The sequence below is a fragment of the Eutrigla gurnardus genome (assembly GCF_963514095.1).
Source record: "Eutrigla gurnardus genome assembly, chromosome: 23".
NCBI lineage: Eukaryota > Metazoa > Chordata > Actinopteri > Perciformes > Triglidae > Eutrigla > Eutrigla gurnardus.
Genome location: NC_139934.1, coordinates 4,445,903 through 4,463,717, shown reverse-complemented (window position 1 = coordinate 4,463,717; position 17,815 = coordinate 4,445,903). Strand labels below are relative to the sequence as shown.

The window sequence follows — 17,815 nt, the reverse complement described above, 5'->3', positions numbered from 1 at the left end:
AAAGGCATTAAAGCTGTTATAACCTCAGTGTTTCTTCTCCGATCTGCTCCAAAAAATTCAGACTGTCGTCCTGAACGCGTCTGCACTGCAATATTGTCTCACAGTCAGAGCGCCACCTAATGGCGACATGAAATGTGACTGATTTTATGGCCATTTCTGAGTAACAGCCCCCCTTTAGGTTGGGCATACACTCATGAAATATTTTTTCCTAGATAGACCATGTGGAGATGTACAAAAAAGCCTCTTGGACCCACCGCCTAAAGTCAATAGTTAGTGGGCAAAAAAAAAAGTTTCTAACCACTCATTCCTCTCACCCACTCCTCCCTACAGAGGGAACAGACACACAGTAGAGGTGGGCCAAAAGGAGGGGAGCAGCAACCTCTAGGGGGAGTCAGAGATCTATCAGTGAGACATGAGGAGACGTGACCTCTGTCACTCTGAAATGCAGTTCCAGTTTGCTTTACACCAGATCAACAGTCATGAAACTTTCCACGCCTGCTAATGATTTTATGCAGTCAGGGAGACAGATGGCTTTGAATGTCAATCGCTTGTGTCCCAGCAGGGGTAGGCGGACGCGACACTGCCACGTGACTGCAGGCACTCCACCACATATGAGCAAGGGCCGGTCACGACACTGCTTGCAGTTTTAATTAATTTGTTATAATTTGCCTCAAACAGTTGGGTGGGGTTAGGTGTAATAATTATTCCTAGATATCTAAATCCGTGTTTGGACCAGCAAAAAGAGACATTATTATTTAGTTGTGTAGGCCAGGTACCTGAAATCATCATGGTGTTGGGACCTAACCGTTAGGACTACACAATGCGGCCTACAAAAGCCTACACAGGACAAAGGAACAAAGGAGATTAAAAACTACACCTCCATTTTAGTTTCACTTCTCACCCAGGTGAGAGATGTGACGTCACAACTCGTGCCCTATTGGCTGACAACTGCAGGTACCCCAGGGGGTCCCCGGCAGCAGCCGTGAGCTTTATAAACCGAAGCCGCCTGGAGAACGCTCTCTTACGCTCTTACTCTCTTACTCTCTTGCTCCCACTTTTACCCGGGCGCTGGTTCCAGCGCTTCCATCGCAACACCACGTTGCCACGGGAGGCGACCCCTCCACCAACAGGAGGTGGACACGGCCCCGCAGCGCACCGCTGCAACAAGAGGAACCAAGCCGGTTCCTGCCGTCCAGCTACCGGACGCTGTCTGGAGTAAGCTGACTAAATCGCCAAGCCGCGATTATATCGCCGTCCGTGGAAGAAAGAAACACCAGCTTTTTTCTTTATTCGAGTTTGACCAACGAGAGGAAACCCGCTCCGCTCTCGCCTGGACTAAGCCGACTCGTCACGTCTCCCGCTGACGCTGGGACTCAAGAATTGCCGTCGCGAACGCCAGGACGGATTCGCAACCTACGCAACGACACCAGTAAGAGGCTATCAGTCTGGGCAGAGACATAAGTGATAGTGTAGGACATGCTTGTAATTCTTGTTAATGTGTTTTAAGTTCTGATCGCGGACCGCCAAGCCCTCTGTTATGTGCTGCTGTATTTGAATACTGATCGTGGACCCACGCAGCTGGGTCGATTTCTGCAACAGTGTTTTCGACTAACCTCCGCCATATTCGTGAGCTCAGAAAGCCTCTACTATCAGTTAAAAGACCGGTCTCGCGGAATAAACGCCAGTTCATTCACGCGCGCCCGTGTGATAGCGGCACGTCTTCTCAGCCTCAGAAATATCGCGCGCGCATTCTTCCCCTCTCTTTGTTTGTGTCCCGCTAACGCACACGTACGCATATCCTCCGCCAGCTGTTTCCAGCTCCGGACGTTGAGGACATAACTCCACTTCCGCTTAGTTTTGTGTGTTAGGTAGTTAGGTAATAAGGCTTTGTTAATTGCAGTGTTATTGATTGTGATCATTATTACTGATTTTAATAAATCTTATTATATTATAACTAGCGGTCTCTTGTGCTTGTTGTGTATATGTCACTGGATAACAGCAGGTTGTGAAGGCTAGTGCTTGAATTTCACGCCTTTTTAATTGTTAAATTGTTTTTATGCTTCTATGCCAATGATCACGATCCTTGGCATTTGAGTATAAAACCTTTATATTGAGACTGAATACGGTTTTAGGTTATCTTTTCCCTGATCCCAGGGTGGTGCCCCGTTTATTCATGATTATATCATGATAATATATTAAATATAATTATTAATACCGATAATCATATTGACATTAATAATTAACTGTTGATAACCAAATCTGCTCCTGCTACAACCCCAACAATGGCTTCTGATTATTTTTGTTAATTTTGTATCCAGACACTGACCCATATTCATGTAAGCAATTCATAAGTGCAGGGACGGAAGAAAGTGGATTTTTTTTCAAAAAGCAAAATATCATCTGCGAACAGAACTATCTTATGAATTGAACCTCCTTCATCCATTATCCCTTGAATTTGTACATTTTGGTGTATCGCCTCTCCCAGAGGTTCAATACTAAGAGCAAATAAGATGGGTGACAATGAATCTCCCTGTCTCACCCCTCATTCTATCCTGACAAAATTAGAACAATGACCATTAACTCTTACTTTGGAGCTGGGCTCTTTATATAATAGGTTTATCCATGCCATGAATTCCCTCCCAAAGCCCATTTGTACTGACCCTCGTTACTGAAGCAGTCCGATGTGAAGTGGTTAGCACACACATACAAGCTAACACGAACCTTAGCCGGCACATTGTCATTAAAAATGAAACGCAAGAGACCAGACTTGGACCGCCAATCACGGCGCTGTCGGTCGGGCTGCGCTCGCTTGGGCGGTCCGCGCTGTGTTGCGAAACGCCCCCTCTCGGATATGTCCTATCATCAGAGGAGTTCAGCCTATGCAAATGACTCCTTTCGTTACGTAACAAAAGGAGCTGAATCTGAACAACCTGGAGGAGCTCCGTTGTACCAGAGGGTGGGCTGCAGAGACCATGCTGGAGATGCTTGTTTTCCTCATTCTGGGAGTTGACAGGCTCAGGGAGGACCAGTTTATAGGTGTAGAGACCAGAGAAAACCTGTTTTTCATAATATGGGACCTTTAACTTTTTTTTAAATGCGTCCAAAGAGTGTACGGGATGTTAAAAACATATTGTGTTAATTTCATGTTAATCCACTGATACTTTTATATTTATTTATTTATTGCATGTTCTTACAAGTCTTACTAAGTCTCACCCACACTGACTTGGCACGTATGTGTTTTTTTTTGTTTGTTTGTTTTTTTTGCATCAAGTCTATCCCACAGTGACTCTTCGCACACAAAAGTGAAATTCATTTATGATGAGATTACGGTTGTTGTTTTCTCTTTTAAGAATGAAATGGTACTATTTGGTAACTAAACCTCTTACAGTTTTCAGGGTAATGAATGGAAATAATTTACTTTTTCTTCTTCCTTACCTGAGCACTTGTGTTCTACTGCAGCCTGTATCATATATGAATAAACATAAAGTACAGACCCATTTCTCCTTATTGTATTTTCTCCTACTTGCTGTAATGGTAATGAGTGTTCTTTATGGTTTATTCTTGCTTCATTGTGACCAGACATGAAACAAACGAGTCATTGTTCGACTGTATATCTCTTTAGAAGTGTCTGGCAGATGGACAGCAGATTGTGTGTATGAAGCAACATTAACATAAACACACATTTGACAGAATATATAATTTCAAAAAAGCTTTTTTGTTCCTATTTTTAAGTTTCAACCCGTTTAACAATTCCAATGCTTTAATAACACACCCTGTGTTGCATTTAAACTCTTTTGATGATGTTTCTTGACCAAATTTAAACAAAACAAGTCATGAAAATGTTAAACTCTTCTTGTATCACAATCAGAAAACTTGCAATGAGATGCTCAATAAATTTAGCCGATTCAGTTATTTTTCTGTTGGTGAATTCAAAATAAATCAAAGACGTACAAAATTATGTCAAATGGGTTAAATTCCAAATCCAATGTTGTTGTCACACCACTGAATACTGCATGCATGTGCCCTGTTATATTTACAGACTTTCAAGGGTTTCCATATTTGGTTTTATTGAGCGAACGGTTTGCAGCATTTTGTTGTATGAATTTTGACATAATTTAGACATGCTGGCTTCACGCTGCTACATATTTCTGTGAAAGAAATAAAAGGGGAGGAAGGTTGTTAGATCAGTTGGTTTTGGTCCTCCTCAGACTGAACACAGCAACATTCACACGACTGGCTGATCAGAGCAGGTGAGGAAACCTCTTCATCACTAACAAAAATGAATTCATTATATTATTAGAATCTCTTTTTGTCCTATTGGACTTTCATCCTTTCTTCCTCCCACTCTAGAGCAGATGAAGCTCGTCCTCCTCATCGCCATCATGTTCACACTTTCCCTTGTTCACGGGGTCAACCATCCTTGTCAGGGGAACAACGACAACAATAAGTACAACGAGTTCCTTAAAAATCACATCGTTCAGGAGATCTTTGACAGACGTTTGATGACTGAATGGGAAACGTGAGTTAAAGGGTCTGAGAGTTCATTGGCCACTGTTATATTCATTTAGCCTTCATCCTCTGCTTTTAATAAAAATGTTATATTCATTTGGATGATATACTCTGCTTGCATTAAATATAATAATCATGCTTTAAAGGAACAAAATATACAAGCTATACTCATGTATTAATCAAACAACATAATCATTTATTAAAGGAACAAAACATATACGTTTATGTGTGTATCAAACATCAAAATCGTATATTAAAGTAACAAAACAAATGAAAGGGATGACTGAGACGCTTGCTTAATAACTGCCATTTGCTACACGTAGAAAAACAACTCCTTATAGGGTGATTTTGGACAGATGACTGTCAAATGTGTTGGTTAATAACATGTATGTATGCAAGATTGGTTAAGTTTCCGGTTACACCCAGATTAAGCAAGGATGGAGCCAGATAATCATAGACTGAGATCATACAAATTCTGTTTCTACTCAGTCAACATTTTATATTGCTTCCATACAAATTCCTGACTTTTACATCACCCTATTGCCTTCTTTAAAGCATTAAGCATCATGAAACTAGGTGATCGATGTACTTTGTAGTTAATGATCTCGTTGTACAGGTACATCAACAGTGGCGGACGCTGCCGCGGAGGAACGCAGTCCTTCCTCGAGAGCTCGGATCTGGCCAGCATTAAGAATATCTGTGACGGCGAAGGCCACCCGCTGAAGAACCAACAGAGTGACTTGTGCATCAGCGATTCAACCTTCGGGGTGTATGACCTCGTAGTCGTCAAAACCAACAATTGCAAAGTTACAAGTCTGGTGGACAGCGATAAAAAAGTGATTGTTGGTTGTAATGTCATTGCCAACCAATGTGTTCCTGTCCATTTGCACAAGTACGGAAATCAACAACCAGACAATGACCAAGTCTGCAAGCCTTAGACGCTGGCAGGTTTTAGGGAGGGTTAGTTGATACTGGATCCCAGTTGTCAGGCTCATTATTGACCCAAAGTCTTATCTAAACAATATTCTCCGACATTTTCAACATTTCATATCGCGGACATAATCCGCAACCAGATTCTTTGCGGAGGTAGTGTTTTTGCCAACGGGAGATTCATGAAATGTTTAGGTACATTTCTGTGTTGAAATACCTGCTTATATTTACTGTTTAATATGTGAAATATGATTAAAATCATATGCCTTAGTCAATGTATTTGCGCAATATTCTTATGCTTAATTTTCAACTGACGCCACTTTCTTTTTGTGCCTGGGGGGATCACACCCAATGAAAATGATAATTCATTCAGTGCGCTACTTGGTGAACTACGGAAGTTGAACCCCTGTCGCCTGCATCGTGGGCAGCGTTGCTAACCGTTACACCACAGTGTTGCTCTGCAAGGCTGAAAATAAAGACATATTACCGTTAGACCAATCGACTGTTTCATTCAGTTATACACATTACATCGGGCCGTAAATGTCTGCCACGCCAACTATCGCTACTTTGCTGCAGTTACGTTGCTCCTCTTTCTCAGGATGAGCTCGTTTTCTACATAAACACTCAGTAAAATCTAATAACGCTCTCCCGGTTGCCATGGTGAATCGTAGTATCGGAGCTCCATTGATGATGGCTTTATAGTGTTGGCAGGCGCGTAACTCAGAGTTTACATACTAAGAGTTGACTGAACTAATTCAAAACCGCTGTTCTGAAACTGAAAACTCAGAGTTGCCCATATCAGAGTTGTTCAACTCAGAGTTCAGGGTTAGGTTCAGAGTTTGTTGAACCTGCTTTGTGAAACGGGCCCCAGGTGAGGAAACCTCTTCATCACTAACAAAAATGAATTCATTATATTATTAGAATCTCTTTTTGTCCTATTGAACTTTCATCCTTTCTTCCTCCCACTCTAGAGAAGATGAAGCTCGTCCTCCTCATCGCCATCATGTTCACACTTTCCCTTGTTCACGGGGTCAACCATCCTTGTCAGGGGAACAACGACAACAATAAGTACAACGAGTTCCTTAAAAATCACATCGTTCAGGACATCTTTGACAGACGTTTGATGACTGAATGGGAAACGTGAGTTAAAGGGTCTGAGAGTTCATTGGCCACTGTTATATTCATTTAGCCTACATCCTCTGCTTTTAATAAAAATGTTATATTCATTTGGATGATATACTCTGCTTGCATTAAATATAATAATCATGCTTTAAAGGAACAAAATATACAAGCTATACTATGTATTAATCAAACAACATAATCATTTATTAAAGGAACAAAACATATACGTTTATGTGTGTATTAATCAAACATCAAAATCGTATATTAAAGTAACAAAACAAATGAAAGGGATGACTGAGACGCTTGCTTAATAACTGCCATTTGCTACACGTAGAAAAACAACTCATTATAGGGTGATTTTGGACGGATGATGATAAAAGCAAACTGTCAAATGTGTTGGTTAATAACATGTATGTATGCAAGATTGGTTAAGTTTCCGGTTACACCCAGATTAAGCAAGGATGGAGCCAGATAATCATAGACTGAGATCATACAAATTCTGTTTCTACTCAGTCAACATTTTATATTGCTTCTATACAAATTCCTGACTTTTACATCACCCTACTGCTGTCTTTAAAGCATTAAGCATCATGAAACTAGGTGATCGATGCCATTTACTTTGTAGTTAATGATCTCGTTGTACAGGTACATCAACAGTGGCGGACGCTGCCGCGGAGGAACGCAGTCCTTCCTCGAGAGCTCGGATCTGGCCAGCATTAAGAATATCTGTGACGGCGAAGGCCACCCGCTGAAGAACCAACAGAGTGACTTGTGCATCAGCGATTCAACCTTCGGGGTGTATGACCTCGTAGTCGTCAAAACCAACAATTGCAAAGTTACAAGTCTGGTGGACAGTGATAAAAAAGTGATTGTTGGTTGTAATGTCATTGCCAACCAATGTGTTCCTGTCCAATTGCACAAATACGGAAATCAACAACCAGACAATGCCCAAGTCTGCAAGCCTTAGACGCTGGCAGGTTTTAGGGAGGGTTAGTTGATACTGGATCCCAGTTGTCAGGCTCATTATTGACCCAAAGTCTCAAACCTCCATCAAGCTCAGCTAAAGAAAGCTTTGTTTTTTTGCTTATGATTTTATTGTTAAACTACATTATATTCTCTGTCACATAGTTGAGGCTTGTCAGCCTAAAAAACATTTTGAGTAATGAAAATAAAGATGAAAATAACATATTCTGCATGATTACACGGAGAACACGAGTTACATTTAGTAAAGATATATATTGGATATGTTAGATCTTGCTGTTACTCTGTATGATCAGTTCAGTTCAGTTTATTTGTTTGTCCCAAATGGGCAATTTGGTTGCAGACAGGATCACATACCACACAACAATAATTATTGGTAAATAAACTGCTTAAAGCTGCATCAATCAATGTTTTTGATCATTTGTATCATTGTGCCATTACCCATCAGTACACATCTACTAAACTCAAATGTGAAAACGTATGTTTTTGAACCAGTTGATAAAGACTTTAGAGAGAGTTTATTATTCCTTAACATAGATTTTGTTGGGATCTACTTAAATGCCATCATTTTCTTTCTTTTTTTACATTCCTGGGGGCAACCAGAAGCCTCCTACTTACATTTCCATTTTTTATTATTATTATTATTATTTTCTACATAATCCTTAAACAACGCTTCTGTCTTAATTGGGGGAAATGTCACATTTCATCAATGGACACAATCCGATACCCCCTTTTTATTAAACATGTTTTGAACCTTAACCCTCCTGTTACCCTCAACATGTTTTAGCATCTGCTATCCTCTGGGTCTATTTGACCCAAGCAATTTATACCTTTTATAAAATGATTAAAATTTGAATGTTTACCCGGTTTATGCTCGGGTTTCTTTGTTGACAACCTAAATAACCCATTAAATAAAACAGAACCCCCCCTTCTCACCCCTTTATAGATGCAGAATACTTATTATGTGACAAAATAGGCAAATCACGTTAAAAACCTCTTACTTTCCATTTTTTGTAAATTAACTATTTTTCAAATGCGTCCAAAGAGTGTACGGCACGTAAAAAGCATATTGTGTTAATTTCATGTTAATCCACTGATACTTTTACTCAAGTAAAGGATCTGGATTTGTATATTTTATATATTTATTTACTTACAAGTCTTACTAAGTCTCACCCACACTGACTTGGCATGAATGTGGGGTTTCTTTTTTTTTTTTTTTTTTTTTTCATCAAGTCTATCCCACAGTGACTATTCGCACACAAAAGTGAAATTCATTTATGATGAGATTACGGTTGTTTTTTCTTTTCAGAATGAAATGGTACTATTCAGTAACTAATACTACACAAAACCTCTTGCAGTTTTCAGGGTACTCAATCATAAAGTACAGACCCATTTCTCCTTATTGTATCTTCTCCTACTTGCTATAACGGTAATGAGTGTTCTTTATAGTTTATTCTTGCTTCATTGTGACTAGACATGAAACAAACGAGTCATTGTTCGACTGTATATCTGTTTAGAAGTGTCGGGCAGATGGACAGCAGATTGTCTGTATGAAGCAACATTAACATAAACACACATTTGACAGAATATATAATTTCAAAAAAGCTTTTTTGTTCCTATTTGTACGTTTCAACCCGTTTAACAAATCCAATGCTTTAATAACACACCCTGTGTTGCGTTTAAACTCTTTTGATGACGTTTCTTGACCAAATTTATACACAACAAGTCATGAAAATGTTAAACTCTTCTTGTATCACAATAAGAAAACTTGCAATGAGCTGCTCAATAAATTTAGCCGATTCAGTTATTTTTCTGTTGGTTTTCCATATTTGGTTTTATTGAGCGAACGGTTTGCAGCATTTTGTTGTATGAATTTTGACATCATTTTGACGTGCTGGCTTCACACTGCTACATATTTCTGTGAAAGAGGAAGTACCCTTCCTTATTTAAAAGGGGAGGAAGGTTGTTAGATGAGTTACTTTTGGTCCTCCTCAGACTGAACACAGCAACATTCACACGACTGGATGATCAGAGCAGGTGAGGAAACCTCTTCATCAATAACAAAAATGAATTCATAATATTATTAGAATCTCTTTTTGTCCTATTGGACTTTGTATTCTGGTTTGTTTTGCTGTCTTCATGTGACAAATTAAACTAAATAAATAACATATAAATGAGTGATACATTAAATAAATTAATGATTATTGTTTAACAATTTTGAAAAAAATACTTTTTTATAAACAAGCTTTTTAATGGAAACAACATTCCTGAAATTTATGTGAGATTAAACTGAGATTTTTAAGTTGTAGGCCTATGGTTGTCAAGTCATCGCATAAAAAATATAATTTTCTATTTTTATTTTTTTACTAGTATTTGATCATTAACTGGTCGATCCATATTAGTTAAGAGCAACAGATTTCATCTTTTCTTCCTCCCACTCTAGAGAAGATGAAGCTCGTCCTCCTCATCGCCTTCATGTTCACACTTTCCCTTGTTCACGGGTTCAACAACAAACCTTGTCAGAAGAACAACAACAACAATATGTACAACGAGTTCCTTAGAAAACACATCGTTCAGAAGGTCTTTGACAGAAGTTTGAAGTCCGAATGGGAAACGTAAGTTAAAGCGTCTGAGAGTTCATTGGCTTCTCATTAGACTGAGATCATTAAAACATTTTATATTGCTTCTATACAATTCCTGACTTTTACATCACCCTACTGCTGTCTTTAAAGCATTAAGCGTCATGAAACTAGGTGATCGATGCCATTTACTTTGTAGTTAATGATCTCGTTGTACAGGTACATCAACGATAAGGGACTCTGCGTCGAGCACAGACCAGACCAGTCCTTCATCGAGAGCTCGGATCAGGACGGCATTAAGAATATCTGTAACAGCGAAGGCCACCAGCTGAAGAACCGACAGACTAACTTGTGCATCAGCGATTCAACCTTTGGGGTGTATGACCTCAGAGTCGACAACAATTGCAAAGTTACACATCTGAAGAAGAGCGATAAAAAAGTGATTGTTGCTTGTGATGACATTAACAACCAATGTGTTCCTGTCCATTTCCAGAAGTTACAAAATCAACAACCAGACAATGCCAAGGTCTGCAAGCCTTAGAGGCTGGCAGGTTTTAGGGACGGTTCATTATTGACCCAAAGTCTCAAACCTCCATCAAGCTCAGTTAAAGAAAGCTTCGTTTTTTTGCTTCTGATTTTATTGTTAAACTACATTATATTCTCTGTCACATAGCTGAGGCTTGTCAGCATGAAAAAAAATTTGAGTAATGAAAATAAGGATGAAAATAACATATTCTGTACGATTACACTGAGACATTTAGTAAAGATATATATTGGAAATGTTATATATCAGATCTTACTGTTACTCTGTATGATCCCCTTGTTGTTAAAGTAATGTTCAACACATTTGTACGATTTCTAAATTATTGTGAACATCGTGACACTGTAGTAAAAATCCTGTTTGGTTCGCATTTTTATGTTGGCAAATAAACTGCTTAAAGCTGCATCACAAAATGACGTATGGACCTTCAAATTGTGAGTTTAGCAAAGTTCGTTGATTGTTTTGAATAGTTCAATGGAACAGTTTGATATTTCAGAAATTACTTTTCAATCTGCTCCGAAGAGTCATGCTAGCAGGTTTCTTCATCTTTATGGTAAGCTAAGCTAACCGGTTGCTAGCTGTGGCTTCATATCAAGAGTGAAGCGTATTTTAGCATTTGAGAGGGAAAAAAAGTTTTTATTATTATTATTATAAATCGTAGATAATAAGTTGTTGTTCTTGTAGAGAAACAACGTTGCCGTATTGCTTCCTCCAACACGTAAGAAAGTAGTATACGAATAAGCATCTGCAACAAAAAAAAGATACGCTTTCACATTTTAGTTTTAATCGGGGGAAAAAAACACATAAAAAAGTAAACATATACAAATACAAACAGGTTTTGTTATGATACATAACAAGTTAGTTCCTGCCTCACTGTACAGTGTGTAGCGTTTAGCGGAATTTACTCTCCTATATATTCCAATGGCTTTCTGGCTGATAGGTGGGTATACCCTATAACCACATATATATATATATATATATATATATATATATATATATCCTATATTTCTCAGACCTGGCTGACCAAAAAGCCGCTGAAAGTGGTGATGGCACTGTCTCCCCAAACATGCGTACTTGCACCTAAGCGCACAAACACCTGGTCCCCTTGCTGCAGCTGCACGAACGCCGCGTTGCCGCCGTTATCAGCCCCGTCGTTCGATGTACTGTGGTCGTAGGCGGTCACGACAACGGTGTTGTTCTTGATGAGGGCTAGGCTCACTCGGTGTGTTCCTCCGGCATGATAATGGAAGGTGAAGAAGTAAACACCGGTAGCAGGTGCAGCAAAGATACCTGTCGGAAACCACATTTATTCTTTAACCCAGCTGGATCACATTGGAATAGAAGATTCAAGGCCTTTAATTCTCCCCCTTCTTACCTTTCACAATAAAAGCCCTGGGCATATTTGCAGGTGACACATTATTGTTCTTTAAAGAGGTTGTGTATGCAATGAGGACGACTCTAGAAGTGGTTTCAAATATAAGATTAGAAATGAGAAAAAGAGTCCCTGACTAAAACTAGTCAGTTGTCAGATCATGAGGTAAAACAAGAAAACAAAGAGAAAAGGGAAATATATCAGCTAATCTGGTAAAAATTAATGAAAAGTAATATGGACCTCCAGTAAATGTCTGGAAAATGAATTTAAAGGTCCCATATTATACTGTTTTTCATCAATTCCACACAGCTGTCAGAGGTCCAACAACACTGTTTTCGATATACATTGCCCCAAACCCATCCGTGTTCCTGAATTTCAGCTGTCTAAAAGTTGCTCAAATGAGCTCTGCTGCGAACAGGCTGTTTCTGTGCCTGCACCTTTAAATGCTAATGAGCTCCGTCTGTCCTCGCCGACAGGAGAGCCACGGAGACGATGCCACTTACCCTAGCGGTAGCATGTGCCAATGTTTACGTGGATGTATGGCTATGGCTCATATGTGTCTCAGGTGAAGTTGCTGGTCCCATATGTTTGGGACAGATCCTTTTACGAGGGTCAGTATCAAGGCAAAGCCAGATTTGTACTGGCCCTCATTACTGAAGCAGTCCGATGTGAAGTGATTAGCACACACATACAAGCTAGCACGGACCGTAGCCGGCACATTGTCATTAAAAATGAAACGCAAGAGACTGTCGTGCACGGCGCTGTTGGACACGCCCCCGGGGTCCGTCCGACCGGAGGCAGCGCTGTCCGTCTATATGGGCCCTTTAATACGATTCCCCCCTCAGTGTTTTCAACCTATTTTATTCCGTTCTATCTAGATCATAAAAAAACGTCCAGCCGGACATACCGGTATGTGGACTGTAGGCGTTGCCGATGTTCGTGATCACCGTTCTGTAGATTATAGTTGTGTCCGTCTGGAAGGGTCCGATGTGTGCGCTTCCTCCCGTCGCTGCACTGAATGCCACCGTGGTTCCTTCTGTGAGAACAAACGAGGAAAAAAAGAGTTTTTGTTTATTTCATCACAAGCAAGAATTCCTTGCGGAAGTATTTCAATCCATCAGAGGTTCACCTTTGCTCTTCAGTTCAGCAATCTGCCTTTCGCTTTCCGTCAGCCTGGTTTCCATCGCTCCCAGTTTTTCTCTCATGGCACCAAACTCTTTCAGGAAGTTGCACATGTCGGGAAAGCACGACTGCATTTCGCCGTTCTCTGTCGTTTCGGGGTCTTTACCGACATCCTGGGCCGGAATCGAGCCCCAGAACAGCGACGCCAACAACAAAACATTGAACTTCATCATGCCAATCATTTGGAGATCGACTGATCGGCGATGTGATCCCTCTGGCTTTTATGTTGTTTCAAGACAACCTGTTAATTTATAACGTTCCCAACTTGTGCAATCACAAACTACATTTTCCTGGCAATCAGTTGACCTTTGATATCCAGAGGAAAGTACACACAAATGTGTCTCTGTCGTTCACTGATCCTGCAGTGTGTTTGGGCAACTTTTTGCTGAGATTCTTGTTTCAGGATGTGTTGTGGCAAATAACTTAAGAAATAAAAGTAGAATTTGAATGCTTTTAAATTATGAACCACAATTTTATTTCATGTTACCTTATCTTACACTTACGGGACATAAACAGTGCAGAGTTTACTGATATGATATGATGAGATAACGGGCTGAATGTTCATCCAAAACACACAGTTCATGTCCAGAATTAATCATATTTTGTTACGTTTTTAAGGTTTCAAACATCAGAACATTAAACTCAAATCTTCAAAAGTCATTACACAATAAAAAAAAAAACTGACCTCAAAACATAAATCATTAAACAAATTTTATTTTTTATCTCTTGTTCTTTAGTTAAATTTCACAATAAAAGCTCTCAGCTTCTCTGAATTGAAACACAGAGAAACTGAAGTCTCGAGGTCATAATCAAAATCATTATTTTAAATGTTATTTTTTATAATTTTTTCATTGTAAATTACTGCGGCAGTCATCCGTTCTCACATTTGACTGACCAAAAAACCACTGAAAGTTGTGTGGTAGTTCGATCCATAAACGGTGCCGTTTTCCGCAATGCGCACGTACACCTGGGCGCCTTGTTGCAGCTGCAGAAACACGGCGTTTCCGCCATTGCGAGGCGTCTCGTGGACCCCTGGGTGATTCTGCGTCACAGCCACGCACTGGTTGTTCATGTAGAGGGACAGCTTAGTCCCGGATTTTCCCCCGGCGTGATGGAAGATCGTAAAGTAGTAAACACCTGCGACAGGCGCCGTAAAGATACCTGTGGAGGAGAGGGAGGGGGGACGAGAGGGTGTGGGTCGCATTTTTATGGGTTTATTTTCTTGTGAATGAAATCGAAAGTACTTTTTTCCCCATGTAGAGCTTTCTCTGGCTCGTCTCACAGCATCACCTTCATAGATAAGTGGCGGTTTGATTATTACCCGCATTTCCCCCAATAAATCATCCTGACATATTTGGTTGTTGTCAAATAAAGTTCTGTGTATTTGAATGATTTTTTGGCCGGATGTACGTTTGGATTCCCTCCATGTGTGTTCAGCCATGTTTAATAAGAAATACTTCACAACACTCATAACCAAATAGAGTAAACAAGACCGTGTGGCCCCTACCTGTGGATTGACTGTAGGCGTTTCCAACGTTCGTGATCACTTTTGCGTAGACGAGCGACGTCTCTGTGTTGAAAGGTCCGATGTCTCCCCTTGCTCCAGCCTCCGCGCTGAACATCACCTTTTCTCTCTACGCAAAGCACAAACACCCCCAGAAACGTTTGGCATCCCCCAACAATTCACACATCATTTTTTTTCCGATTCGCCTCTTTGAAACCAATCAAGTTGTGTTGGCAGGCTTTACCTTTGTCCCTCATCTCCGCGATCAGATTTTCGCTGTCCTTCAGCCTGGTTGGACCAGTTTTTCTTTCAGGGCGTTCAACTCCGTCACTTGTTCACACATGATGGCGAAGTAGTGATGTTACGAGATGCGCCGAGGCTTCGAAGCGTGTGTCGAGTAATGGAGGGGGCGTTTCCGCGAAGCGCGTATCGAGGCTTGCTTCATTTAGGGGAGGGGCCAAAAAAAAAAATGATGATTTAGGGGAGGGGCCAAAAATGATGACGTCCGAAGCCTCGCTGCCCGGCTGTACCACGTGACTGCTTCGGAAAGTGGTTCAGAAGGCTCGTTCGGGATGGGCTTGGCTTGGCTTGACTTGACTTATCACGCCGACGAGAGCTGCAGGTGTCTGAGGGGGCGGGCTCTAAAAGAGACGGCAGCCAAACGCCGTCTAGTCGGACAACAAAGTCAACGTGACTATAGTGCTCAAGCGATAGAACACTGCAGCAAACCAAAGAGGATATGTTTTATTTATATATATATATATATTACACACACACACACACACACACACACATACATATATACATACATGCACACACACACACGCAAGGCAACATGTGGAAGGCATTATTTTTCCCAGTATATTTGTATTATCAGTCTATGTTTGTATTAACCAGACCTCACATATAATAGGCCTACTCACAACACAATGCACGGAACTTTAGATCAAGCCATGAGATCAATGCGACCAAAATAAAAAGTATCATTTCACCACAAGGTGGCCGCCGAGTGCGATCCTGAACACACGTCATTGAACTTTTAACCAATGAGAACCATTCCGCTGTAGCGGAGGTGTGGACAAGCCGGTTGTAGCCACCGTTCACCGCGCTGCCAAGCGCCGCAAGAAGCGCCTCTTAAAAACTTGTTCTCGCGATGTTTTGGGTCACGTGATATGGTCGCGACCCTGTGACGTCTTTGCAGTCGGCTGCTAAGTCGGACACAAATTCTAGCCATCATGCATCGCTTTCAACCCACAATACATCACGTTAGGTGGCGCGCTGCAGGCGGCTACATCAAGTCGAACGAGCCTAGAGTTTGCCGCGTATGGCAAGCCGTTTTAACATTTAATCGAACCACACTACTATCTGTAATTATATTTTAGATATTCATAATAGCATTTCTCCCAGTCAAAATGTAATTTTCACACCTGCAAACTGGTCACCTTTTGGCTACAGTCACCTTTTTTATGTCAACCAGGGTAGTAGAAGTGAATGAAGAGGGTTTTAGTTTTGCATGTTGTCACCTTTTTCACTTCTCCAGAGTTTGTAGGTCTGAATTTTGACTGGGAGAAATGGTAATTAAAAATATCCACAATACATTCTTACTAGTAAAAATGATATTTTAAGATATCTACAACTTTGATTGTACTAGTCAAAACTAAATTTAAGATATCTAAAAATCCTTAAAAAGTATAAGTGGCCTTTTTACCATTTAATAGCTAAACTGGATATGTATTGCAGATATCTGTAATTAAATTCTTCCTAGTCAAAAAGAACATTTCAGATATCCACAATGACATTCTTCCTAGGACAAATGACGTCACTTTTGCCATTCATGTGTATTGGGCTTTCAATTTCAGATATCCACAATTACATTCTGGATATCTAGAATGAACATTCTGGATATCTGCAATTGAATTCTTACTAGGAAAAACTCCCATTTCAGATATCTTCAATCCAATTGTTACTAGTCATAATTTAAAATGTTTTAAAATGGCGTCCTGTCTACCTGTCAACAGATATCAACAATACATTTGTGGATATCTGCAATTGTATTGTTCCTAGTCACAATTCTAATTGTAGATATCTGAAACTACATTTCTACTAGTCATAATACGAATTGTGGATATCCATAACGACATTTCTACAAGTCACAATGTATTTTTGGATATTCAAAATTACATTCTGGATATCTGGAATAGTTTTTCATTTTGGATATCTGAAATGAAAATTATGACTAGTTGTCCACTGGCATGATTGTATACACCGAGCCACCTTCTGCAGGTGCCCTCAACACTTGATACCTCACCGAGTTCCACCTATCCCGAGTCTTGTGGGGCCCTCTTGCACTGAAGTCCCGCAAGAAAACCAACTGCCCTTCCCTCAGTGGTAGATCTTTCGGCATTACAACCTGTTTTCACCATATGAAGTGAGAGTATATGAATAGAACTTACATTTGGGGAATATTTCTGTTTTTAATTTTTATTCTTCACTGGTTTGGTAAAAAAAAAAAATAAATAAAAGAATAAAACAATCACATCAGACTGTGACGTTAATACAACACTGCAAGTTCATAAAGACTTTAGAGAGAGTTTATTAATCCTTTACTTTTGTTGGGATCTACTTCACTGCCATCATTTTCTTTTCTTTTTACATGCCTGGGGGCAGCCAGAAGCCTCTTGCTTATATTTCCATTTTTTATTATTATTATTTTTTTTTTTACATAATCCTTTAACAATGCCGCTGCCTTAATTGGGGAAAATGTCACATTTCACCAATGGACACAATCCGATACCCCCTTTTTATTAAACATGTTTTGAACCTTAACCCTCCTGTTACCCTCAACATGTTTTGACATCTGTTATCCTCTGGATCTATTTGACCCAAGCAATTTATACCTTTTATAAAATGATTAAAATTTGAATGTTTACCCAGGTTTATGCTTCAGGTTTCTTTGTTGACAAACTAAATAACCCATTAAATAAAACATAATAACCCTTCTCACCCCACCTCATACGTCTTATGTGACAAAATAGGCAAATCACGTAAAAACTTCTTACTTTCCGTTTTTGTACGGGACGTTAAAAACATATTGT

General features: G+C 40.0%; 3 protein-coding genes and 1 long non-coding RNA gene across 4 annotated transcripts; 2 read left to right on the top strand and 2 right to left on the bottom strand.

The window, feature by feature from the left end:
* The first annotated feature begins 4,195 nt into the window (after positions 1-4,195).
* On the top strand, positions 4,196-5,514 carry LOC311008745. The gene is made up of 3 exons (XR_014596554.1): positions 4,196-4,250; positions 4,351-4,519; positions 5,126-5,514. It is a non-coding gene; the product is annotated as an uncharacterized lncRNA (long non-coding RNA).
* A 3,985-nt stretch (positions 5,515-9,499) lies between these two features.
* LOC311008738 (uncharacterized protein) lies at positions 9,500-11,540 on the top strand. Its single transcript, XM_084002582.1, has 3 exons — positions 9,500-9,579; positions 9,986-10,157; positions 10,341-11,540. Exons 1-3 carry the CDS (start codon positions 9,567-9,569, stop codon positions 10,660-10,662), a joined length of 507 nt encoding a protein of 168 aa, XP_083858708.1. The 5' UTR covers positions 9,500-9,566; the 3' UTR covers positions 10,663-11,540.
* On the bottom strand, positions 11,477-13,424 carry LOC311008732 (complement C1q tumor necrosis factor-related protein 3-like). The gene is made up of 3 exons (XM_084002575.1): positions 13,164-13,424; positions 12,942-13,070; positions 11,477-11,952 (listed from the first exon to the last, which is right to left on the bottom strand). The coding sequence occupies exons 1-3, from the start codon at positions 13,396-13,398 to the stop codon at positions 11,672-11,674; spliced, it is 645 nt and encodes a 214-aa protein (XP_083858701.1). The 5' UTR covers positions 13,399-13,424; the 3' UTR covers positions 11,477-11,671.
* A 240-nt stretch (positions 13,425-13,664) lies between these two features.
* Positions 13,665-15,112, bottom strand: LOC311008741 (complement C1q-like protein 4). Its single transcript, XM_084002585.1, has 3 exons — positions 14,965-15,112; positions 14,724-14,852; positions 13,665-14,377 (listed from the first exon to the last, which is right to left on the bottom strand). Exons 1-3 carry the CDS (start codon positions 14,975-14,977, stop codon positions 14,097-14,099), a joined length of 423 nt encoding a protein of 140 aa, XP_083858711.1. The 5' UTR covers positions 14,978-15,112; the 3' UTR covers positions 13,665-14,096.
* Between the last annotated feature and the right edge of the window lie 2,703 nt (positions 15,113-17,815).